At 42.6% G+C, this 27,472-nt stretch overlaps 1 protein-coding gene across 7 annotated transcripts in view; it reads left to right on the top strand.

The window, feature by feature from the left end:
- The window catches only part of tiam2a (TIAM Rac1 associated GEF 2a), a 384,705-nt gene that overhangs the window by 280,953 nt on the left and 76,280 nt on the right, over positions 1-27,472 (top strand). The window contains exon 1 of one of the 7 annotated variants that reach the window (XM_078556864.1): positions 6,907-6,990. The exons of 4 other annotated variants lie outside the window; for them this stretch is intronic. Coding sequence is in view for 1 of the 3 variants with exons in the window: in XM_078556863.1 (XP_078412989.1) it covers positions 16,631-16,762 (132 nt within the window). In the remaining 2 variants the exon portion in view is untranslated. Of the gene's footprint in view, positions 1-6,906; positions 6,991-13,025; positions 13,046-16,613; positions 16,763-27,472 lie in introns of those variants that run through there. 2 more of the 7 variants (XM_078556866.1, XM_078556863.1) reach the window with 2 other exon arrangements.

The following is a 27,472-nucleotide window of genomic DNA, read 5'->3' as shown; positions in this document are numbered from 1 at the left end:
GCTGCGCAGAAAGCCCTTTTTCTCCTCAACCACTAAGGCTGATGGAAGCATTGTCAGTACCCATTTGCCCACCCAGCGTGCGACAGATGCCCTATGCAGTAATGGCAGCCATACATGGTGGGGGCGGGGGGCTAAGGCTAAGGCTGCCTTCTGCCTCAAATAGCCCAGACAAACATGGTACTCACCTGTCCAGAGCGCAGCAAATCATTGAAGTGTTTTCGGCACTGTGTGCCAGTGCGTCTGACATCATCATGGGCACTTACAGCCTCACCCACCTCCTCCCACGCCTGGCTGGTAACATGGGGGGCCCTCCTCCTCCCATCCTCAGGATACAGAACATCACGTCGCTGGCCCACCTCTTCCAGGAGGACAGCAAGGCATGCGTCCGAGAATCTGGGTGCACAGTGGACCCCCCCACTGGCCTCCCCTGCAGCCTGCCCCCCTCCTCCACCACCTCCTCCTCTGCCCTCCTTGGAGCATTTCTACCTCTCTGATTGGCCATGGTGCACTGCCTCAAGCAGGCTGCATGGTCACCCTTTAAACAGGCTGTCGGCTCCCCATTGGAACCGGCAGTCTGAGGCCACCCGCCCCCGCAACTATTTTCCCGTTCTCCACGGGAGTCGCAAAGCCACGGTGCAGGCCTTAATTGGCCTGCCCGCGGAAAATGGCGCTGCGGCCTGTTTCGCCAGTGGCAATCGCCCGCCTGCCGCCGACAACGTAAAATTCTGCCCCAGGAGATGATAGTGGCCCAGATTTGCATTGCACGATACCTACCTCTTGCATGAAGTAATCTCTGCCCCCATCAGAATTTTAGCTCTCACTTGAAGGAATACAGGAAATTAGCAAGCTGGAAACCTGTTTCACAGGTCCACTATTCTCTGGGAGCAGTTCAGCGCTTACATAACTTGTAAGCATAGCTTAACCTATCCCCCAGTTGAAATAATTGGTCTACAAAAAATGACAACAAAAACATGTATGTACATAGTACCTTTAACATTATAAAACGTCCCAAGATGCTTCACAGGAATATTATACAACAAGATCTGACACCGAATCACACAAGGTGTTATTAGGGCAAATGGCTTAAAGCTTGGTCAGAGCAGTAGGTTTAAAGGAGCATCTTAAAGGAGGAAAGAGGTAGAGAACAGGAGATATTTAGGAAGGGAATTCCAAATCTTGGAGCTTAGAGAGCTGAAGACATGGCCACCATTGGTAGAATGATTAAAATTGGGGATGCACAAGAGGATGAAATTAGATGAGTGCAGATATTTCAAAGGATTGCGGGAGTTGAGATTGCAGAACGAAAACAAAAGTACCTGGAAAAACTCAGAAGGTCTGACAGCATCTGCGGAGAGGGATACAGTTGGCGTTTCGAGTCCGTATGACCCTTCATCAGAACTAAGACATATAGAAATTAGATGAAATATAAGCTGGTAGAAGGGGGTGGGTGGGACAGGTAGATCTCGATAGGGGGCCAGTGATAGGTGGAGGCCAAGAAGAGACTGCCAAAGATGTCATAGACAAAAGGACAAAGGGGTGTTGACGGTGATGATATTATCTAAAGGATGTGCTAATGGGGACATTAAGGGTAGAAAGCAGGACAAGCAAGTGGCAGATGGCCCTAGTAGGGGTGGGGGCGAAGGGATCGAAATGGTCTAAAAGGTGGAGATAAAACAATAGATCAAAATAAATTTAAAAATAGGAGGGAAAAGAAAAATATATTTGTAAAAAAATTATAAATTATTGTAAAAAGGGGGATCAGAAAGGGGGTGGGGATGGAGGAGAGAATTCATGATAATGAAATTGTTGAACTTAATATTAAGTCCAGAAGGCTGTAAAGTGCCTAATCGCTTTTCCTCCAGTTTGCGTTGAGCTTCACTGAAACATTGCAGCAGGCCAAGGATGGGCATGTGGGCATGAGAGCAGGGTGGTGTGTTGAAATGGCAAGCGACAGGGAGGTCTGGGTCATGCTTGCGGACAGGCCGATGGTGTTCCGCAAAGTGGTCACCCAGCCTGCGTTTGGTCTCTCCAATGTAGAGGAGACTACATTGGGAGCAGCGAATGCAGTAGACTAAATTGAGGGAAGTGCAACTGAAGCGCTGCTTCACTTGAAAGGACAGAGTTGGGGAGCGGCGAAGCCATGAAGGCCTTGAAGACAAGGATGAGAATTTTTAAATTGAGGCATTGCTTGATCAGGAGCCAGTGCAGCTTAGAAAGCACAACAGTGACATAAATGACACTTGGCATGAATACAGGCTCAACCTGTCCAACCTTTCCTCATACAATGACCCCACCCCCATCCCAGGAATCAATCGAGTGAACTTTTTCTGAACTGCTTTTAATGCAATTATGCCCTTTATAAAAAAGGAAACCAATACACCACACAGTACTCACCAAAGCCCTATACAACTATAGCATAACATCCCTACTATATAATTCCCCTTGCAATAAATGACAACAATAAATGACAACATTCCATTTGCCTTCCTAATCACTTGCTGTACCTGCAAACTAACTTTTCGTGATACATGTACCAGGACAGCCAGATACCTCTGTACTTTAGAGTTTCATAATCTCTCTCCATTTAAATAGTATGTTGCTTTTCTATTCTTCCTGCCAAACTGGAAAATTTCACATTTTCCCACATCATGCTCCATCTGCCAAATTTTTGCCCATTGACTTACCCTATCTGTGTCACTTGGCATATTCCTTACTTTCTCTTCACAACATACTTCTCTACATAACTTTGTACCATCAGCAAATTTAGCGACCATACATTCGGTCCCGTCATCATTGAAGGTGGCAGGACAGGTTGAAAGTATGGTTAATAAAGCATACAGTATCCTAGGCTTTATTAATAGGGGCAAAGAGTTCAAGAGCAAGGAGGTTATGTTGAACTTGTATAAGACACTAGTTCAATCTCAGCTGGAGTATTGTGTCTAGTTCTGGCGTCGCACTTTAGGAGGGGTGTGAAGGCATTGGAGAGAGTGCAGAAAAGATTCACAAGGATGGTTCCAGGGATGAGGAACTTCAATTATGTAGATAAATTGCGGCCATTGTCTTTGGTCCCCGCTCCAACCTCCATTCTCTATCTACTAACTCTGTCGCATTCCCTGACAACTGTCTTAAGGCTGAACCAGATTTTTGGAAGCCTTGGAGTCATATTTGACATAGAGATGAGTTTCCAACCACTCATCTGCACCATCACTAAGACTGCCTATTCCCACCTCTGTCCCTGCCCAATTCAGCCCCTGTTGGAACTATTGTCCTTGGAGAAGAGAAGACTGAGAGGAGATTTGGTAGAGTATTCAAGACCATGAGGGATCTGGACAGGGTAGATAGGGAGAAATTGTTCCCACTTGTGAAATGATCAAGAATGAGAGGGCACAGATTTAAAGTAATTGGCAAAAGCGACATGAGGGAAGTGTTTTTCATGCAGCAAGTGGTTATGCACAGCCTGAGAGTATGGTGGAGGCAGATTCAATTGAGGCATTCAGAAGGGAATTAAACTGTTATCTGAAAAGGAAGAATGTGCAGGGTTATGGTGAGAAGGTAGGGAAATGGCACTAGGGAAGTTGCTCATTTGGAGAGCCATGCAGACACAGTGGGCCGAATGGCGGTCTCCTGCACTATAACAATTTTAAGATTCTATAAAGACACAGGCAGCAGAGTTTTGGATGACCTCAAATTTACAAAGAGTAGAATGTAGGAGGCCAACCAGGACTAAGTTCGAACAGTCAAGTCTAGAGGTATTAAAACTTGGATGAGGGTTTTAGCAGCTGGGGCAGGGACGGAATAGGCGGTCTTAATGATGGCGCAGATGAGTGGTTGGAAACTCATCTCTATGTCAAATATGACTCCAAGGCTTCCAAAAATCTGGTTCAGCCTTAGACAGTTGCCAGGGAATGTGATGAGTTGGTAGATAGGGAATGTGTTGGTAGATAGGGAATGTGTTTGTAGCGGGAACCAAAGACAATGGCCGCAATTTTACTTGGAGGCGGTGATCTTGCTCCCTTGGCTGAAAGATTGGGGGCAAACTGCCTTCGATTGGCTGGGTCAACCCACAGCCATTTTACAGCGACCACATCTAGGAGGAATTCCTCTCTCCAACAGCTGTTGGCCAATAAAATGGCCAGCAGCTTGCTAGTCCCAGCAATGGCACCAGGAGCAGTGGCTACTGCTGGGACTGTAGTCCCTGAAGAAGAGACGCCTTAAAAGGTAAGCCTTGGGAGAATAAGGGGTAGGCTATTTAGAACTGAGATGAGGAGGAATTTCTTCACTCAGAGGGGGTGAATCTTTGGAATTCTCAACCCCAGAGAGGTGGTTTGTGGAGGCTTAGTCATTGAGTATATTCAAGACAGAGAGCAATAGATTTCTATATCCTGGATAATCTTGAAGTTTTTGAATATTGTTGCAACTTTCTAAGCCTTATAGGTGGTTGCGAAGCTATGAGGAGCTTGCTAGTGAGCCACGTGTTGCATCCTTTGCCGATTGTGCGGGCACAAGAATAAAAATTATGTAGTACTTTTAACAAAGGAAAATGACCCAAGATGCTTGACAGGAACATAACAAAAACAGTTAATAGACAAAATTTGAGAGCAAGCCATGTAAAGTGGTATTGGACAAATGGCCAAAAGCTTAGTCAAAGCCTAACAAAGGAGGAGAGTGGAAGGTTTACAAAGCCATGGTATTCTTATTTATGGGCCATAACTTTGGTGGAGTAGCAGTCACAGTCGGATTACCACTCTGCTCCTAGTTATTTACCCTGAAATGCAGCCGCACCTTTCTCGCCCGACCTACCAACTTGGGCCGTGTGAGAAAAGTGCAGTGCAGCAGGTTACCAAGGCCTTCTGTTGATGGCAGCAGAGTCAGAGGTAAGGAAACCATGTCCCCTTTTTTACAGCACTAGCTGCTATTATGAGTTGGGAGGCTAGGGTAATTCGGGGGGTTGGGTGGTCAGTGATGGGAGTGGGGAGGGTCGTTGGGGGGAGTGGTTAGTTGGAAGGGGGTAGTCAGAGAGTAGGGAGGGCAGACCGGAGGTTGGGATGGAGATGTCCACTGCTCGCTGTATATCACACAAACTCATGAATGGCCCAAGGCCGCCATTTTTGGTCCTGAAAAGTGCTCAGTCTACCTCAGGTTACCATGGAAGGGCAAAATGTCTCAAAAATTTGAACAACAGGTAAAACTAGCCATTTCGTGCTGCCACTATGCAGCAGCAACACAAGTGGTATTTTCCACCAGTAGGATGCTGCCATTAAGCCAAAAAGACATTCTGAGTACACATGACTAATATAGTTTATGAAGTTCAGTGCCACTGTGATGCCAGGTATGTAGCTCGTACGTTCCAATGACTGTTGGATTGTATCAAACAGCACGTCCCTTCAACTGTACGCAACAGGCAAAGTACTGATATACCCAACCAGCACGTGCTAGCAAAACTCAAAACATAGTGTCCAAATTACATGTGATTCTGCGATTGGACAACACTTACTAAACAATCCTGATTGTACTGACTTACACTGACAACCAATTTAAGATTATCAGTTGGGTTCGCAGTGTGCCTCACTTAGGTGTGCTAGAAACTACATATATTCTCACACATGGCCCTGTCCTTTGCAAACAGAAAGAGCATGTACAAGCTTTGCGCCTTTTTCAACTAAATGGGGGATTCCCTGGTTCATTCCCATTGTAGTGCCTTGACCAATCAGACTTGACCTGCCTGTTTTATATCTAAACAAAAGCTTTGCAGTTAATTGTCCCCTGGTGCATTCTCCATGGCAATGTCTTTACCAATTAGAGTCCACTTGCCAACCAATGAACACTCTCTTCTCATGTAGTACAAATTGTTGTTCCCTTTACAATTGATATTCTTGCGACTCTGTCCTGATGAAACATATACGATTCTTAGGAGTTTGACACGGTAGATGCTGAGAGGTTTCCCCTTGTGGGACAGTCTAGGAACAGAGGGCATACTCTCAGAGTAAGGGGTCGCCCATTTAAGACAGAGATGAGGAGGAATTTTTTCTCTCTGAGAGTAGTTAATCTGTGGAATTCTTTACCGCAGAGGGCTGTAGAGGCTGGGTCACTAAGTATGTTCAAGGCGGAGATAGACAGATTTTTAATCAGTAAGGGAATCAAGGGTTATGGGCAAAAGGCAGGGAAGTGGAGTTGAGGATTATCAGATCAGCCATGATCTCATTGAATGGTGGAGCAGACCCGATGGGCCGAATGGCCTACTTCTGCTCCTACATCTCATGGTCTTATGGTCTAAGACGAAAAACTTCAACAGCATGTGTCTTTTTTCAGCAATACTCAAGCTTTGTACTACCAAACAATTATATATTAGTCACTACTTCCAGCGCTATCATGGACATGTTTGTACAGATTGAAGAAGTTTCACTTTGCTCTATCCCATAGTCTCCTCCTTTACTTCTGTCCCTCACTTTTCTTCATTCTCCCTCCATTTTTCCCCCTCTCCAGCTCCTCCATTCTCTTCTGTTTCTCTCTCCCACTTCCTTGTTTCTCTAGCTGCCTCCTTAATTTCTGTTTCGTGCTGTTTTCATTTCTGTTTTGCTCAGGCTGTCTTCCATTCTGTTTTTTACTTTCTCCATCTGTGTTGCTTGGGATGAGTCACACTCCTGAGACAACAAAGGGGAGCTTTATCCATACACGAGCCAGTCTTTGAGTATTTGGTGCTGGCTCTGGGTGCAAAATCTGGGAAACATTATGATGCCATTTACACAAACAATGCTTTAATTGTGAATCTCCTGTGGAATTACTTATTAGCCCAGATTTTGCAATAGAAATAACAGCGAAGCTATTGGTGCTCACCATTATTTATGAATAAATTGGACTACTGCTTCTGGTGTCCACACATGCACAGTAAAAGGCAGAAATCAGGAAGTTGCTGTCTGAGTTGTTCCCCTAGGCAAGCTTTGCTACCTCAGTGCCTCAGTGGGAGATTCAGCATTAAAATACACGAACTAGGTAAAGTTGTGGCACTTAGCCACTAGTTATCCATTTAAACATGCCAGAAAAAGTCAGATGCAAGTCAATTTTTAATGCCGTGTTTTGTTAATTACTACAAAACAACCTTCCTGGCCCTGAAAATTAAGTTTTACAAGTGGTGATTCATTCTTTCAGAATTTCATTATTATTGGAAATCTTATAAAAATGTGTTTTGTTTTTGTTTTTTTGTCTCTTATTGTGCTCTCCCCCTCTCGCTTGCTCTATTGCTTGCCCTCCAATTTAGATTGTCAGCCATGGCTCAGTTGCTATAACTCTTGCCTCTGACTCTCAAGATTCTGGGTTCAGGTCCCACTGCAGAGCTTGAGCACACAAATCTATGTTGACACTCCTAGCACTTTCGCAGGTGCTATCTTCCAGATGAATTGTTAAACCGAGTGCCCATCTCCCTGTTTGGGTGGATTTATAGGATCCAATGGCAGTATTTTGAAGAAGAGCAGAGGAATCAATCCCTGGTGACCTGGCCAATATTTATCCCTCAATCACCATCACAAATAACAGATTATCTGGTCATTTATTATCAAATTGGAGTTTTGGGAGTTTGATGTATACAAATTGGCTGCTGCACTTCCTACATTACAGCAGTAACTACATTTCTAAAGTACTTCATTGGCTGTTAAACATTTTGAGATGTCTGGTAATCATGCAAAGCACTATATAAATGCAGGTCTTTTTTTTCTCCAATTTCACTTTTCTTTTCAGCTCTTTATTTTACTTTCTGCTTTTACATTGAATTAAATATTTTATTTTATGCTTCCTGACTGTACATGGCTCTGTCAGGTTTATTCAGTTTGGTTGGTTGTAGAGCCATGTTTGCCCTGATTGTGCACACAACACATGCCCAGTAGAGGTCACTGCAATGAAAAGGATCGCTAAATACCATAAGTTACTGCTCAAAATCCCACAAAAAGTCTGTGGACAGCTGTAAGCATGATGAATAGCTAGTGTCATTCCTTTGTTGTTGACCATGAAGTTTGGGCCAGTGAGTCAGAAGATGTCTGTTTTGTAACCGGCTAGAGCAGAGCTTACAAACAGAAAGTTATAGCAGTCTTTTCAATGAGCCACTGCTGTTCATGAAATCTGGTTTTACTATAAGCAGCACTCCCCAAATTAGTTGTATATTCAAAACAAGTCACTGTTAGGATTAATAGTAAGGCCAGTTAGTGACCAAGCATGACAGGACTTTGATGTATGGCCCCCATCCTTGTATGTGATCTCTTTGCAATGTTAAGCTACACTGTGGTATTCATTGTCATCCAACAAAGCTATTTGCATAAAATGATATGCATGCATTCTGGGAGTTGTATTCCACCTCACAGCTGAGCTTTCATATTACTAAGAAAAGATGATACACGCTCTGAGAATGTAGCTGAACTCAAGTGCCAGGTTACAGATAGACGTGCAGGCCTGTGATGAAAAACTTAAGAGATTTCAAACACAGAAACGGTTCAAAGCCTCACAACAGCCTTGATCCAGGCATGGACAGACAAGCTAACTGTAATCTTAAATTTCATGATCCTGCAAGTTACTTAACTTCTATGAGTCTATTTATATTTTTGGCACTATATATTCCCACATTACTGAGAAATCAAGATGAATTTTTAAAAATAGAGTAATTTTATTGATTGTCCTTGTACTGGTCTTTAGCTTATTGATTATATTTATGCTGCTGAGATTTATTAACTTTTCTAACATATTTACTGCTCTCGCTGACATTTGAACTATCAGCGTGATAGTAGCAACATGTTTGATTTTATGACTGCATGTGTGGTCTCAAGCCAGATGCATTTTTTTTTAATAAATGTGAATTACTTCCAAAGCAGACTTAAAATTAATTAATTTAGATAGGAGATATTGCATTTTTCTCTTGTTTTAAACTTAAGAGAATGATGAGCTGAATGGATAAATGTGGGCGTAGTCCTGCAAAATGTATCTTTTGGTGCACTAGATAATACAGACCATCAAGGGAACATTGAATACCAAAAGAACTTATCTGCATTTAGCAGATGTTTATCTGGTTTTCTAGCTGTTAGAGGATAAAAAGATGGAAGAGTGTAAAATTACGTACAGGTTTTCTGCTGAAACCTCATGAAAGGCGAAATAATCATTTCTTTAGTGCACATGCATCCAGGTGTTTAAGGATCAGGCTTACTTTTCACAGTCTTACTGGCTAAATGGAATGTTGACTTTAAAAAAAAATCTTATTCTTGGGATTTGGGCTGTGCTGGGTGACATTTATTACCCATTCTTAGTTGCCCTTAATAAAGTGGTGATGTGCTGGAAAAGGGGCCTAGAAATTTGGTTGAGGCCAGGCTCCTTGGGAATATAGCTACAAATAACGGTCTGCATTCTGGCCCACCTGAAAAAGATGACCGATTAATCTTGATTCTAGTTTCTATTTGGTGTAATCGGCTTGTTAGTATTTGTAATAGCACCCATTTGTGGCCATTTCTGCATGTATATAAGCAAACCAGAATAAAGCAGTAAGATAAAAGCAAAATACTGCAGATGCTGGAAATCTGAAACAAAAACAAAAATAGCTGAAAAAACTCAGCAGGTCTGACAGCATCTGCGAAGAGGAATACAGTTAGAAGAGCAGTACTTCTTCAAGGTAGGCATTCCAATAAAGCAGTTTCAGTTTGGATTGGAACTCCATGTGTAAGCAGCAATATTTTTGTCCTGTAAGGATATCACAGTATGGCAGTGAGGATGGGGATTATGGATTCCCTAGCTGAATAAATTTGACTGGAGAAGCTTCCAGCAACCCAGCAGAAGAACTGAGAATTTTATTTTGTTTTGCTGACATAGGCTTAAAAATACAGTCTTAGAGGAAAGGCTGTTTGTACATGTGGGTGGACTGACCTTCAAAGATGGCTGCATCAACAGATATTATTGAGCATCTGGGAGAATACAGCCATGACTGAGAGTCTTTCAGTGCATATGTGGAGTGGCTCGAGATGTTTTTCACTGCTAGTAATATCCTCAAAGATTCTGCTATTCCAGCTGTTAATGAAGGGAATGGGGGAAAGGAAAAGGGTGATTTGCTTGATGGAAGGCCCAGAAGTGTATGAAATGCTCAAGAATTTGCTTGCCCCTGTTAAGCCAGAAGAGATGCTGCTTTCAGACATTTTGTGAAAGCTTGAGCAGCACTACAGTCCCAAGCTATTGGAGATTGTTGAAAGCTATCAGTTTGTAACCAGGAATCAGTTGCCCAGTGAGGACATTGGAGAGTTTATTTTGGCTTTGAAAAATCTATCCATTCATTGTAATTTTGGAGAATTTCAAGAGCAAACATTGTGGGACAGTTTTGTGCGTGGTTTAAAAAGTAAATACATTCACAGTAAGTTGCTGGCATTGCCACAGTTAACTTTCAACATAACTTGTCAAACAGCATTGCCAAACATGGAAGAACAGAGTTGAGAGAAGTCAGAGTCATCAACCTCCAGTCATCTGCTGAAGTAAATTAGCTGCCGTTGAGTAAGCTAAAGGCAGTTAGCAGTAGCAGTGGTCCCGTTACCAGTGCTTAAGCCAAGATTACGTATATAATTGTCTATCTCTGAAGGCAGTGTGCTACAGTTACAAGAAGAAGGGCCATCTTGTCAAGGTGTGTCGAAAGAATGTAAACGGAGAAAATGCTGGCTGGAGGAAATGGCAGTCACTGCATACCATTGTCGTACAGCACCAGGTCAATGAGGGGTCAGTTGAGACGCATACGATCTGAAGCACAAGGATGTCCAGTAGAATTTCACAGGGCACCGTAGTCCAACTAGCGTTGGATGGAGCTCCAGTAAACATGGAGGTTGTCACGGAGGCATCAGTTAGTGTGATTCCTGAATCGCTGTACTGTGAAAAGTTGAGTCAACATCAACTTCAGAAATCACACACAGAATGATGAAGTTATGGAGGAGAGAAAATCCCCATTATAGAAAGTGTGACAAGGCATTCCAGTTGTGTAACAGTAAATTGGTAGATGATACAATGCTTGTACATTACGACGTATCCAAAAAGATTAAGCTGGCATGTGATGCTTCTCCATATGGAGTAGGTGCTGTGATCTCTCATATGTTGGATAATGGTGAGAGAGACCGATTGTATTTGCCTTCCGCATCCTCAGTGCCAGTGAGCAAAAATATACTCAGAACATGAAACTTTGTTTTTGATTTTTGGGGTAAGAAGATTTCTTAAATACTTGAATGGTCATATTTTCACAATTGAAACTGATCATAAGCCACTGGCTATTTTGAATTCAAAGTCTACAGTACCCACTTTAGCTGCAGCCCAAATGCAGAGATGGGTGTTGATTTTGTCTGCCTATCAATATGACAATAAGTACAGACAATTGGAAGATCATTGTAATGCCAGTGCAATGACTGGATTACCATCCCCATCTGAAGTAGAACCCAACAGGGAAGATGTATTTTTCTTTTCATGCGTAGATGAGTTGCCAGTCACAGCTGATGACAATAGTAGAACAACTTGCAGGGACCCTGTATTGACAAGCGTATAAAATTATATCGGAAATGGATGGCCAACACAGATACTGGATTTAGAAATCAGGCCATTTTTTTATGCATAAGAATAAGTTGTCAATTGATAAAGATTATGTTATATGTGGGGCCAGAGTTGTAATTCCTGAGAGGTGCAGATTGCAGTTGCTATGTGATCTTCATGATCAACACTTCAGGATGAGTTTGACAAAGAGTTTAGTGAGAACCTATCTTTGGAGGCCATAGTTAGATAAGAACATAGAAGACACAGTGAAACAGTGTAGAGTGTGTCAAGCAGTAGAAAAGAAGCTGCCGTCGGTACCTTTGCAACCATGGAAATGGCCAGCTAGAATGTGGCAGAGGCTGCACATGGATTTTGCGGAATTTGAAGGGCAACAGTTATTCATTGTGACAGATAGCCATTCAGATTGGGTTGAGGGGTTCCAATGAATTGAGCAACAACTAGCAAAACTCTCAATATCGACATGTCTGATGAAGTGGAAAATTCAAGTGACGGTCAAGGGCAAAATCAGTCTTCGTTGGAGAAAACTTCTCCTCAGACTCAGGCTAAAAGAGGTCAAGTTTCTTTCCCAAGTTCTGAAAGTTTGGTCCAAGGGAAGGAGGTATCCTCTTAGGAATAGGAAATCAGTGGTTAAATTAGATTTGTAAGTAAATGGAAAACAAGAAATCTATATAAGTTGTATGGAATTTGAATTTTGTGTAACTTATTCCTTAAGAAGGGGGAAGTGAAATAGCACCCTCTTATGGCTATTTGTGTATGTGTGTACATAAGCAAACCAGAATAAACCAATTTCAGTTGGGTATTAGAACTTCATGGTCCCAATTTTCCAATCTCCGGATTGTCGGAGATTGGACGTATGACCTGAGGTGCGTGTCCGGACCCCATGGAGGTCCTGACACATTGACCTCTATGGGAATTACCAGGAACTCTCAATTTCCGATGGGCAATTCCTCTACTCCCTGGGATCCTCCGCAAAAGTCTCCAACTATGAGTTAGAGTCAGAGACTTCAAACAGTTGTGATTTACTTACCTGAATAGTTATCCAGGGAATGTGAGACAGAAAAACCCTAGTCTAACTCCTGGGTAACTGTAGAACTGATATGCCCTTCAATCACTCATACTGACCAACTCAATGACCAGACCTGACTACCCCATTTCCCGACTACCCTCCCAATCATGCTAACTCCTGACTACCCTCCCCAATCAAACCTGACTAGCCCCTGACCTGACATCCCCTCCCAACCTGACGCAACTACCCCCTGACTCACCTGCCCATCTTCCACCTTACCCACTTACCTCACCCACTTTACCACCCTACCCATTTACGCATTCATCCGCCCTCACATTCACCAACATTCGCCCTGAACGTTCAAACTTACCTTATGGCAACTAGTGCTGTAAAAAGTGTCTTCTGAGCTGATTCTCTTTACTGCTACCTGTGTGGATTCCTGAGCTGAGTGACATCTGGCTGCTGCATCAGAAGTAGGATCCTTTTAAATGTAATCAGGTAAGTGTGCAGTTTTCTGACTGATCAGAGTCGGACGCAGTGGTTCCAATGCTAAGCGGAATACCTGGACCTACGTGTATGCATCAGTGATTTTGCCCTGCAAAGATATCTCAGCATTAGATATCAGCTTGATGACAGCTATAGTATATTTTGTTAATTGTCATATCGCTGTGTGTATTGCACTGGGTCTGAAATATTGTGACATAATTAAGAAAATCTAGAAGAGTTGCTGAGAATCAGCACTGGCTTGAATGACTAAATTAGGAAGCACATAAAATGTAATGCTTTTAATATGACAGTTTTTACATTTATGGTGTATTTGTTGCTTTAATTTTAAAAATGATGCCTGTGATTTTATGCAGATTTTAGGAATGTTTGAGCTCAGACCTCATCATCATCTCCAAGCCACAAAAAAACTTTTAAAATATGACACAGTTTGTAATAATTCATAATGGAAAGTTAAAGTATATGAATTGCTGAGCACCTGTGTCAATTGCATTTCTATGTTTTTGAAATGCTTGTGCTAGCTAATATTGTCTCTCCAATTGGGCATAGGTTATGGTACCCAAAAATTCATAGGAAGTTTAATGTCAAGGTGCAATGGAATGGTGGGATGCAGGTTTGATTGCTCCAAAAGCAGATCAAGTTCTGTCATATCCATCAGTGCTTCAAAACTGCTTTTGGAAAGCTACATCTTTCTATCTTCAGAACCATATATTGCTCTCATGGATAGTTAAAATGGCCACATGGGTATTATTAGTGGTTGCCTACCTAAATTTAGCCGAAACAGATTTTGTAATATGGTTGGTTTAATAATGAAGCTCAAGGATATATTTTGGGAGCTTAACTGTGTAATTTTGTCTTTCTGATTGTGAACTTCTGATTGGGCTTTAAATCCAGGCCATGGCTGCCATCTTCGAGACACAAAGAATCCCATTGTACTTTTTGAAGAGATTCTCTGGTAATTTATCCTGTTGTTTGTAGGAGCTTGCTGAGTGCCAATTGACTGCCAGGTTTGCCTATAATTACAGCAGTGACTACATTTCAAAAATACAAAATTGGCAATGAACCACTTTGGGGTATTCTGAGATAGTGAAAGGCACCATATGATTATATTTGAATGAATTACCACAGTAGCACTTCCTGCAGCTTCATCTGATGAGGTCCAAGGCCCAATATCTGGGGTTTACTAGACCTCACTTTTTGTGCACATGGGGATTGATCATAATGCCCTGTACAATTTTTGTAGAACTTAAATAAAACTTCTGGATCCCCCAACTGTTGCGTCCTATTACTTGTCCCTGAAGCTATAAAAAAATCTATTGCATTTTTATTTTTAATCTCTTAACCATGTCTTGGCTTTGCTATTTTCCCTTTTTCCTCAAAGCAATACTTGTTACATTCATTAAAGTTCTTAATTATTAATTAAATGGATCCTTCTCCCATAAATAATCCAAAAAGAATTATCGGCTCCAGCTTGTCCTTCTGAAGTCCCGTGCAATCTGTTGTCTTTCTTTTGCCCTAAGCCTTTATTAAATTGCAAATCTAATTATACTGAGTATTGATCTTAAAAGCTGTAGAGATTTGTGTTCCATTTCTTTACCTTGGCTGCAGAGAGACTGGCAATAATATTGAAAAGCAACTCAAGAATACAAATCATCTTTGTAAATGTGTAGAAATTTGTTATTTTAGTTGTCTGGGATGCAGTAAGTGAAGTTGTTAATCTATAGCTTAATTTAGTAAAGAGGGCTATCATATCTCCCTGATGTAATGGGTATTATTGGATGCTTGGCCCTTTGATGTTTTTAATTTTTGACCGGTGGTAAAATGAACAGTGTGCTTAAAGCGAAGAGTTTTATGTACTTGGCTGCTTTCTGACATTGATACTACAAACAGTAGAAACTAAGCCAGTTAGGCAGAAGGGTCTTCTTGCATTTCTAAAATGATATAAGCTTTCATTTTCTTTTGATTGCTTTTAAAATAGGTATTTTCTATTCAGGTCCTATTCCCTGGTTTTTTTCTTTTTGGTCAATATCTTCATTTGTTTTTTCAAGTCTCTCTTGGTTGTTGACCTAGCAACACATACACAGTTTGATTTTCTCTGTCCATACCTGGATTCTTAATTTTCTATTGGCATCCTCCCCTACATTATTGGTTTCATTTAAGCTTTTGCTTTTCTTCATCTTCAAAGAATGCACTCTCTGGAGGATTTCAGGTTGATTTCAAATGTGCATCATGAAGTTTTTTGCTTTGCTGAGAGACCACTATCCTAGTTGAAGTGTAAGCTGATTTTGTAGTCTGGGCCTTACATCTTAGATACAACCCACCTTCTTTCAAATGAGCCATGAGCTAAAAGAATGATCTAAATTTGGTTTGATTGATTTCTAACCTGGGTTGATTCACTTCAAAATCGAAAACCGTGTCGCCTCTTTTCAAAAAGGAACAATAATACATGTGGTACATATTTAATAAATTGAAGGGAAATAACTATTCACTTCAGTAACTCAAAAAAAATCTCCTCATGCCACAGATTAAATGTTCTGCTTAGCCTCAAATGTATGGCTTGACTGCTATGGGAATGCACTTTAGTACTGTATCAGTATTCTGTTTTCATTTCTATATCAGTCTGCATTCTAGAGAAATCCACGTAAGTATACTTCTGTTTGGCTGATGTAGTCTGCACTCACTATTCATGTAGGGACATTCCTGACTTCTCTAAGCAAAGAAAAGTTAGGAATGGGTTGTACAGGCAAGTCTTGGAGACCCCTATGTGTGTTGAGGAAATGCTGGTTTAGAACCGTCAAAAATCACAGAGCTCACTGTTTGTACAGCTGGGACCAGCCTATCAGTTGGAGTATTAGCTCTGCAGGAAATCTACAAGCTCCTATTGACAGGACTTGGAAGATGGATCTAATATGTGGCTGTTGGGTCAACAACCCTCTAAGAATCTGACTCAGAATCAGTTCTGATCAAATTTCCTATCACTAGGCTTATCAACTTGGGCCAGCGTCACCCCAAAGGTGAACTCGCCCCAACCCAGACCCCGAACAGATACCTACAACTCCTTCTGAAGAACAGTGAGCAACGCAAGCCATGACAAAATGTCTAAGTGCATTTCTAAAACCTCTAGATCATAGCATGGACACAGACCCACTACTATTAAAGATGATTTCACTTATTGGAGGTCTAGAGCTTCAACAGCAAATGAAACCCAGATAAGGTAGGCACCAAACTTTAGACCTAACTCCAAATCTACTTACATACCCCACCTCCAGCAGCTGTCATTCCAGATTGAGAGGCTGCTTGTTGTAACTTTAACTCCATTCTCACATCTGAGGGCAAAGGGAGCACGTGGTTTGGGAATAAGCTAGTAAGCTGTACTTAAATGACAGACAGTGTATTTACTAAGTAACCTCTAAATAAGGAATACAGCAGTGGTTAATGCAATTTCAATGTGATTAAAGCAAAGGGATAAACTCCCAAGTCTCCGCCCTTGTTTTGAACTTAATCTGCTGTGGTTCTTCCCAGCTGCCCTGCAATGAAGTAATTTTCCAATTGCTGGTTTGCAGTGTTTGGAATCACGGAATGGAGAAGTATCTGTTGTTCTATTTTGCAATGTTGTTGATGAAACTTGCACTGGAGACTAAGCTTTCCTGTCTTTTGGATGATCTTATAGCTTGCATTAAGCGCTGTGTTTCTACTGGGCCATCCTGCAGGGTATGTTACTAATGCTGGATCTTGTGTAGTAAAATTTGTTTTGCTAAGAACCACAGGACAGCAGGTTTTCTGTTTATGGATTTTGTCTGAAATTTGTTTAGGATGGTCCTGCCAATCTGCCTAGCACTGCTGGTTGGTACTACATGGTTAATATCTGACGTATAATGATTCTTGCTAAGTGGCCTTGTTTGATATCCATGAATTTGTTCTGAAATGTGGCTGTTGATGTTTTTCAGAACAAATGATTACATTTTGTGTGCAGAATGAATCGTTTTCAGCTTTTCACCAAAGTCCTCTTGAGTATCAGTACGTTCCAAAGGCTGGGCGCAGCAGTTGACAATATGTAACTTTGAGTTGTAAAGCTATTTTTTTCATTACATTGCCTCCTAAAGATTACAACTAAAGTATTGATTTGCGGTGCACTAGAATATTCAAGATATAAATTGACTGTTCGAAGTTTTTGTTGACATAATGGGCCATAACTTCTGGCTAGTGTCCAAAAGTGCTGGCCCGCAGGAATTAGAAGAAATAAATACCACTTACTGGGTCTTGAAAATTATGTTGCCATTTCTGTTCACCGGAGCTGCTTGGAGCCTGCAACTGAAGACTCCACGCAGGCCCCAGCGAAGTCAAACTCCAGCGGATTCAAGGACGCCACACCCCATTTTTACAGCACTTGCTGCCATAAAGCAACTAAGTTTAAAGGGACAGGGAAATTGACTCTCCAGAGGGAAGGTAAGTGGATAGGATTTGGGGGGGACGAGGGTGTCCGGGGCAGCCTGGGGCGGTGGGTTGGAGGTCCAGTGGGGTGTTGGAGGTTGGGGGGGTGTGCTTGGGGGTTGTCAGAGGTTGGGGGCGGGCTTGATGGGTGTTAGAGGTCGGAGGAGTTTTGGGGGGTGTCAGAGGTCATGGGCGGGTTTGATGGTTGTCAGAGGTTGGGGGGGTTTGGGGGGTGTCGGGGCGGTTTGGGGGGGTTTTGGGGGGTGTCAGAGGTTTGGGGGGGTGTCAGAGGGGGTTTGGGTGATGTCGGAGGGGGTTTGGAGAGTGTCGGAGGTCGGGGAGAGTTTGGGGAGTGTCGGAGGTCGTGAGGGGTTTTTGGGGGTGTTGGAGGTTGGATTTGGGGGGTGTCCGGGGTGGTGTTTGGGGGAGTGTTGGAGGTCGGAGGGTGTCGGAGGTCATGGGTTGGGGGATGTCGGGCCATGGGGGTGTCACAGGGTGTCCGAGGTTGGGTATGGTGTCGAAGATAGGGGGGGGTGCAGTGTCAGAGGTCGGCGGGGGGGGTGGTGGGGGTGGCGTCGGCAATCGGGGGTTGGGGGTGTGGGGGTAGTCCCATGGGGTCAGTCTGGGTCTTTACAACAGTTACTCAGAAGTTAGAAGAGGTTTTAATTCTTCTAACTTTTTCCGGGTAACTATTGGAAAAACCCTGGCGGAACCAGCCGAATTTGCGATTTAAACTTCATTTTCGGATGGTTCCCAGGCAACGCAGTTGTCCAGGGGAAGTGTGTTCTTCCAGGCGATTGCCATGTAAACCCTTACCTGGGAACTTCATAGAGTGATTCCCCAGTGCACCTTTGGGGTAGCATCTCTGGTGAGCTCAGAAGTTACCTGCCAAAGATTTTTACATTCAATATCATACTTATTAATGCATTGTATAGGCTGGAACATTGGTGATTGAAAAGCAAAGTCTGTTGTGCAGTGGGGGATATTGTTACAATTGTGCTGATGGAGAAGTGCATAATTTGTCAAAGCACAAATCTGACACAAATTACAGTTCAACCTGCTATTAAAGTAATGCAGGTATTTGGTATGAATGCATTTTCATACATTAATATTTGCACATCATAATGTCAAGATATGTGATATCCAATGTCTTCCTGATTGCCACCGTTATTGGAGGAAAAACTCCTGCAAAGTACAGGTAGGAAAATCTCCCCAAACTCATTATTCTACATCCTCTCCAATGGTAATGGCAGGTAGCTTTAGCAGAAGCTGTGACCATTGGTTGCTGCTGTAACATCTCTGTTGGTTGAAGAATGATGCCTGCTTACAGGAATAAGCCCAGTGAAAGAAAAATCGATTAGTAAAAGGTTGATTGAAGGTGCTGTAAATAATACAATGTATACTATGCACTGACCGACACTGAATGGCTAACTCAGGATTAAGTCAGGACAATGTCAGCTCTGGCAGTGTTGGGAAGGGAAACGATCAGCTAAGACACTTGCTGAGTGCTGAAAAATGCAGTTGTGATGTGAAGTGAAGAAAAGAGTGAGCACAGCTGCCAACATTCAGGAGTCAGGAGCGTGATGGAATACTCCCCACTTGCCTGGATGAGTGTAGCTCCTACAACACTGAAGAAGCTTGACACCGACCAAGACAAAGCAGCCTCCTTGATTGGCACCCCATCCACAAACATTCACTCCCACCACCACCGACGCACAGTAACAGCAGTGTGTACCATCTACAAGATGCACTGCAGGAATTCACCAAGGCTTCTTCGACAGCACCTTCCAAACCCATGACCACTACCATCTAGGAGGACAAGGGCAGCAGATAGATGGTAACACCACCATCTGGAAGTTCCCCTCCAAGTCACTCACCATCCTGGAAATATATCGCCGTTCCTTCACTGTCGCTGGGTCAAAATCCTGGAACTCCATTCCTAACAACACTGTGGGTGTACTTACACCATATGGACAGCAGCGGTTCAAGAATGCAGCTCACCACCACCTTCTCAAGGGCAAATAGGGATGGGCAATAAATGCTGACCCAGCCAGCGAAGCCCACATCCCGTGAATGAATAAAAAATACTCACTTCACTGTGTCTCTTGGATGTGGCATTGCAAGGTGCCCAGAGCCCTTGGAACTTGAAATGTTTTCCACTCTTTTTGTATAATTGTCAGGAGATGAGCTGTTCATCGCAGAATAACCCTGTGCTTCCTGAATCCTCAAAGCCTCTCATCTGCCCACAAAGCACAAGTCAGGAATGTGATAGAATACTGTCTACTTGCCAGCAGTGGGGCAGCTGTAACAGAGATAGAGGCTCGATTCCATCCAGGACAAGTGGCCTGCTTGACCAGGACTCCATGTATCTACTGGTTTACTGCGGCTGCAGTACACTACCTATTTGATGCACTGCCGCAACTCGTCAAGATTTCATTGGCAGCAACTCTGAAACTTGTGACCTCCACCACCTCTAGGTAAATGGGTGCACAGGAACAACAGCGCTTCTCTGGTCCCCTCCAAATCACACATCATCCTGAATTGGCCATTTATTGTCATTTCTTCATCAGTATTGGGATAAAATTCTGGAACTCCCTAAATAGCAGCACTGTAGAAATACCTTAATCACATGCACTGCAGCAGATTGAGAATGCAGCCCAGCATCACCACCCGAGGGCATCTAGGGATGGGCAATAAATGCCAGTCTTGCCAGAAAAGTTTCCTTTCTTCAGAATGTTTTCTCAAATTTCTGATGTTTTCCACGTTTTATTTTTATTGTGGGAAGTTTTTGTTATGTTATCATTCCCCTGAAGGCACTTGACTGTTACAAGGTATTGGCAGCCACTGATTTCCTTGTTCTTGACTGTTCTTCATGGGCATATTAAGTTAGGCCATTTGAGAGCGGTACGTTTAAAAACATAATGTGCACTTACACGGTTATTAGTGCCATTTTATATTAATTTACTATTCACTCTGTTATAATTCATTGTTAATTGCTTTTCTTCCATGATATGCTAAATTGAATTTTAGACAGGATATATGCAAGATACCTTACCAGTCCAGAGAATGCTTGAAACATTTAATGGAAGGCAGACTTTGTCAGAAAAAATTGTAAATGACATTGATCCATTAGTAGGGTCAGAAGAGTAATTTGTTGGAAAAAGAGGAAGGATTACTGTGCACAGGTTTTATTTAGTACCATCGGTATAGTTTTCCAGCTGTAACTCTCAGTCCTATCTATAGATGAGCCTTTCTTTAAACTCAGATACCCAGATGACGTACAGGACATGAAGATTGAAAACCATACAATAGAAGATGGTGTGAATGAAAATGTAATAATTATATAACACCAAGCTTCAATTTTAAAGGGCTGTAAATTGTACAGGGAATGGGCATTTGAGAAAAGTAAGGAGTTTCACAGTTTTGAGTTCCTAGGAAGGAATTAATTTGAGGAATAACTCATAAACTTAGTAATAGTTGTAAAATTTCCTGTATTTAGATCTGAGCTGCAGAGCAGTCATAATTAATTGAAAGGGTCCAGATGCGAAATACAAAAGATTAGTAGCGATTAATTTCTAAAACCAAATATAGAAAAAAGCTGAAATTAAATTGTGAATTTTGTTGACAGGGCATAATAAACCTGTATTTATAGAAATGGCTACTGAGTTAACATTAAAAGAAGTCAGTATACCTTAATGCATATGTTCTTTCACAACTCAACTCTTTGTGCTTGCCTCAGGAGTAAGGCAGGGGGATCTGTGAGTGCAGGGCAGGTAGTTAAGGTGGTTAAGAAGGCATGCAGGATACTTGCCTTTATTAGCCGAGTCATAGAATGTAAGAGCAGGGAGGTGATGCTGGGTGTGTACAAAACATTAGTTGGACCACAGCTGGTGTATGGTGTACAGTTCTGGTCACAGCTTTACAGAAAGGGTGTGATCCCAATGGAGCATGTATAAAGGAGATTTATGAGAATGTTGCCAGAAATAGATAATTTTAACTTTGAAAAAAGATTGGAAACACTAGGGTTGTTTCCTTGAAATAGAGGAGGCTAAAGGAAGACTTAATTGAAGTATATATATATATATATATATATATATATTATGATGGGACAATAGAGTGGATAGAAAGGATTTTGGAGAGGAAAGGGAGATTGGAGATGGGGTGCTAGTTTGCAATGAAGGTGGGTCAAGGGTTGGGTATTTTATTTAGGAGATGGGTGATGACGACAGATTTAAAAGAGAGAGGGACAATACCTGGAGAGAATGGTTTACAATAACAGCTAACATAGGGGCTGGAGGGGAATTTGGGTGATTAGCAGTAATAGACATTTAAAGCATCAACGCTGTAGCAGGGTGTCTAATGGCATCAACTATTGGTTGCCCTTAACAAAAACAGAATTACCTGGAAAAACTCAGCAGGTCTGGCAGCATCGGTGGAGAAGAAATCAGTTAACGTTTCGAGCCTACAGGTTGCCCTTGCCTGTTTAGGTTTTTAAGTTTTTTGAGTGGCAAGCTGCCCTAAAGTACAATCTGATAACAGGTAAGTGAGGGAAACCAGACAGTGAAACAGACCAAAAACAGAATTACCTGGAAAAACTCAGCAGGTCTGGCAGCATCGGTGGAGAAGAAATCAGTCAACGTTTCGAGTCTTCATGACCCTTCGGCAGAACTGAAGCATAGTTAGGAGAAAGATGAAATATAAGCTGGTTTAAGGTGGGGGGGGGGCGGGGGGAGAGAGAGAAGTTGAGGGTGTGGTGATTGTGGAGATAAGCAAGCAGTGATAGGAGCAGATAATCAAAAGATGTTACAGACAAAAGGATCAAAGAGGTGTTGAAGGTGGTGATATTGTCTAATAAAGGTGCTAATTAAGAATGGAAGACAGGGCACTCAAGGTACAGCTCTAGTGGGGGTGGGGTGGAAAGACTAACAAAGTTTTAGTTTTAGATTTAAAAATAATGGAAATAGGTAGGGAAAGAAGAATCTATATAAATTATTGGAAAAAAAAAGGGAGGGGGGAGAAACGGGGTGGGGATGGGGGGGAGGGGTGGGGGGGCGGGAGTTTAAGATCTAAAGTTGTTGAATTCAATATTCAGCCCGGAAGGCTGTAAAGTGCCTAGTCGGAAGATGAGGTGCTGTTCCTCCAGTTTGCGTTGGGCTTCACTGGAACAATGCAGCAAGCCAAGGACAGACATGTGGGCAAGAGAACAGGGTGGAGTGTTAAAATGGCAAGCGACAGGGAGGTTTGGGTCTTTCTTGCGGACAGACCGCAGGTGTTCTGCAAAGCGGTTGCCCAGTTTGCGTTTGGTCTCTCCAATGTAGAGGAGACCGCATTGGGAGCAACGATTGCAGTAGACTAAGTTAGGGGAAATGCAAGTGAAATGCTGCTTCACTTGAAAGGAGTGTTTGGGCCCTTGGACGGTGAGGAGAGAGGAAGTGAAGGGGCAGGTGTTGCATCTTCTGCGTGGGCATGGGGAGGTGCCATAGGTGGGGGTTGAGGAGTAGGGGGTGATGGAGGAGTGGACCAGGGTGTCCCGGAGGGAACGATCCCTACGGAATGCCGTCAGGGGGGGGTGAAGGGAAGATGTGTTTGGTGGTGGCATCATGCTGCAGTTGGCGGAAATGGCGGAGGATGATCCTTTGAATGCGGAGGCTGGTGGGGTGATAAGTGAGGACAAGGGGGACCCTATCATGAAACAGACCGTAACATGCTGCTTCCGTAAAGGTAATGGTGAAGCAGCACATCTCAGACAGCAACCATTAGACATTGGTATTTAATTGCACATCTGTTCCTGCCATTTATGCTTAAATAACAGCAAGTGCCACTGGCCTCATCATTATTTTGACATCAAAATTGACCCAGTGACAATACCTGCCTCTTGGAGTTGTTTGTACCTTTTATGGCTGAAATATTGCTGCAGTTGCTGTCTTTAGTGCATACTTTGGGGTGTCCACAGTTTGGATTTTGGAATCAGCCAGCTGCATGTTCCCAATTCCAGATAGAATGTCTAGAGTTGTAGTTGCAAATTCTTAGGTTTTCATTGTAACGTTCATCTCCAAAAGTAGTGTAGTGTCCAGTTATGTGTCTTTAACCAGATTTTCTGACTTGATCTTTTCCTGGTTTTAAACCTTGATGAATATGAATTGATCCTGATTGTTCAAATAATATGGCTACTATACAGTCTTGTTTAAAATGTGGACAAGGCAGCAATTTTTTTTGCCAAGGAAAGGAATTTACATTTCCACTCCTTTTTCAGCACAGAATGCCATTTTCCAACAAACAAGTAGACTAGTATTATCAACTGTGGTTCGATGTACAGTAAAGTCCTGCTGTTCATGGGGGTTCTGTTCCCATGAAATCTCACAAAGGGTGAAATTGGGAACAGTGAACATAGTTTATAATGGCAGTTATCCCCAAATTTGACATTTTTAAAGGAAAAGAGGCAATAAAAACTAAGTTTTTGTGTAAATTCAAGACAATTTACTGCAGAAATTGTTTGGCAACATAAGAAAACAAGAACAATGTAAAACTTGTCATTTACAGAATAGTACAAATTACAGTACATGATTGTACAGTACAGGTATTGTACTTTACCTGAGAGTGGAGGTAGAGAGAACGGGTGACGAGGCTGATGCAGAGGTTGATGTGGATGAAAAGAGCAATGCTATTGTTGACTGCTTCGCCTTTTGTTTTTTGATTTTGTAACGCTCTAGGTAAGGAGCTGTGTCAATCACTCTACAAAAGGCAATGCTTCTTTCCATGCTTGTATCATGGTCTGTTACCCGTTTTTTTCACACTTTTGACTGACCTTCTGTGATCAGCCATCATCTTGGTTGTGAATTGAGCCTTTCAGGCTCTTCCTCTCCTGTTCTTCCTCTTGATGAGATTGAAGCAACTCATCCACTTCAGCTGTGGTCATGTCTTCAAATCCCTCCCCTCCAACTTGATTTACCAAGCCAAGAATCTTGGCCACTTCAGCATCCACATGGGGGAACCCTGTGAAATCATTCACAGCCTCAGGCCAACATTTTTTCCAGCAGGCATTATGAGTTGAAGCTCTAACTTCATCCCATGAGCCTTTAATTAGGCCTACTGCCATGAGGATGTTCAATTCCATCCTGCAATCACGGACTGCGGTTGAAGGGTCTGCTTCCAGAAGGTGAAGGATGTGGCTGAAACTTTGTCGAGTGTAGTAAGCCTTGAATGAGGCAATGACCCCCTGGCCCATGGGTTAGATAAGTGAGATTGTATTTGGGGGTAAAAACAAAATGTCAACATCTGGATGGTTCTCTGTGAGAGAGTGTGGATGCCCAGGTGCATTATTGAGGAATAGTAGGACCTTGAAAGACAGATCCTTTTCCCTCAGATACCTCTGGCAGAAAGCAATCCTGGCAGAATGCAGCAAGACTTAAGCACCGTTAAGGCTTGAACTGATAAATTACAAGTAACAGTTGTGCCACACAAGTGCCAGGCAATGATCATCTCCAACAAGAGACATTCTAACCACCTTTCCTTGACACTCAGTGGCATTATGATCATCACATCCTCCACTATCAACATTCCAGGGGCCATCGTTAACCAGAAACATAACTGGACCACCTATATAAATACGGTGGCTACAATGGCAGGTTAAATGCTGGAAAGCAAGTGGCTCCCTTTTGTTTATAGAATCCAAGCCAGTTGGTGAAGTCAAAACCAAGACAGAGAGCTGTTCTTTTATCAAGGGAGTTTGTTGACTTTGCTCAATCTCATGGGTCTCATTACACATCAAGTGTCCCAGCTGTCTCCTATTTGCTCAAAGTACTTAATTAAACAATGTCCTTCACCTGTGTATCCTAATAATATAATTATCATACCATACTTCCTGACTCCCCAAAGCCCATTCACCATCTACAAGGCACAAGTCAGGAATGTTATGGAATAATCCTCACTTGTTTGGAATAGTGCAGATCCAGCAATATTCTAAGTTCAAGTTCAATACCATTAAGGACAAAGTTGCCCCCTTCATTGACATACAGTCTACCACCTTAAACATCACTCTCTTCACCACCAGCCCAGTGTGCCTTCACTGTGTGCCTTAAAGCTGTACTGCAGCAACTCACCAATGGATCTTCGACAACCCCTTCCAAATCCATTACTTCTACCACCCAGAAGGACAAGGTGCATGGAAACACTTGCAAGTTCCTCTCCAAGTCTCACACAATCCTGACCTGGGAATATATTGCCATTTTTTTCATCATCGCTGGGTTGTAATTCTGAAATCTCCTACCTTGACAGTACTGTGGAAGTACCTTCACCACACACACTACAGCTGCTCAAGAAATTGGGTCACCATCACCTTCTGAAGGGCAATTGGGAATCACAGATTTGTTACAGCACAGAAGGAGGCCTTCTTTGCCCATCATGTCTGCACCAGGTTTCTGTAGGAGCATTTACCTAGTTCCATTCGACTGTTTGCACCCTGTAGCCTTGCATATTCTTTCAGATAACGATCTAATTCCCTCTTGAATGCCTAGTTGAACTTGCCTCTATCACATTCTCAGGCAGTTCCAGATCCTAACCACTCGTTGCATGAAAATGTTTTTACTTTTGTCGCCATTGCTTCTTTTGCCAATTACCTTAAATCTGTGCCCTCTTGTTCTTGATCCTTTCACCAGTGGGAACATTTTTTCCCTATCTACTCTGCCCGGACCCCTCATGATTTTGAATACCTCTATCTGATCTCCTCTCAACTCTCCACTTCAAGGAAAGAAGTCCCAACTCCTCCAATCTATCTACATAACTGAAGTTTGACATCCCTGGGACGATTCTCCTGAATCTTTTCAATCAATTATGGCCTTGCCAGTGGCTCCCACACCTCATGAATGGATTTTAAAAATTCAAAACAGCGCTCTCTCTAATTTCAAGTAGCAGCTAGCCATTAGTGACCTTACAGCAATACTTGATCGATCACGAATTTTCTTCTGAGGTCTGGTTCAACTTGCATAAGACATTTTTTTGGCCTCAGCTGGAATATTGCATCCAGCTCTGGGTGCTGCACTTTAGGCAGAATGTGAAAGCACTGGAGAGAGTACCGAAAAGATTCACGGGAATGGTTCCAGGGATGAGGAGCTTCAATTATAATGATAGATTGGAGAAGTTAGGACTATTTTGCTAGGATAAAAGAAGGCTGAGAGGAGATTTCAGAGAGTTATTCAAAATCATGAAGGGTCTGGACAGAGTAGGTAGAGAGAAGCTATTTCCACTCGTGAGAAGTTTGAGAACAAGAGGGCATAGGTTTAGATTAATTGGCAAAAGAAACAAAAGCGATATGAGAAAAAAACAAAAAACTACTGCGGATGCTGGAAATCCAAAACAAAAACAGAATTACCTGGAAAAACTCAGCAGGTCTGGCAGCATCGGTGGAGAAGAAAAGAGTCGACGTTTCGAGTCCACATGACCCTTCAACAGAACGATATGAGAAAAAACTTTTTCACACTGAGTGGTTAAGGTCTGGAAAGCACTCCCTGAGAATGTGGTGGAGGCAGGTTCGATTGAAGCATTCAAAAGGGAATTAGACTGTTATCTGAAAAGGAAGAATGTGCAGGGTTCCGGGGAGAGGCCAGGATAACTACGCTGAGGGAATTGCTAAGTCAGAGAGCTGGTGCAGACATGATGAGCCGAATGGTCTCCTTGTGTGCTGTAACCAATCTGTGATGGCTCCACATTAGCTTCTGAGAAGGCTAAAGCAGTAACATATTAAAATGAATGGAGCTCATTTCAGGATTCAACTGGAGTGTCACTACAAACTACATTAATGGGCAACACAAGTCTCCATGAGGCAGAAAATACTGTGCAATAATGAGGGCACTTCTATAAAGTGGGGGGCAGGGGCGGGGGGGCACGGGGGAGGGGATGAGTGGCAGGAAAATATTTACTTGGTGTTTCCTTCTCTAAGGAACTCTTAAGATGTGTGTGTTCAGATGTGATTCTTTCAATTGTTTCATTGAAATT

The sequence above is a fragment of the Cetorhinus maximus genome, chromosome 14, assembly GCF_964194155.1.
Source record: "Cetorhinus maximus chromosome 14, sCetMax3.hap1.1, whole genome shotgun sequence".
Lineage (NCBI taxonomy): Eukaryota > Metazoa > Chordata > Chondrichthyes > Lamniformes > Cetorhinidae > Cetorhinus > Cetorhinus maximus.
This window is presented reverse-complemented; position numbering and strand designations above follow the sequence as displayed.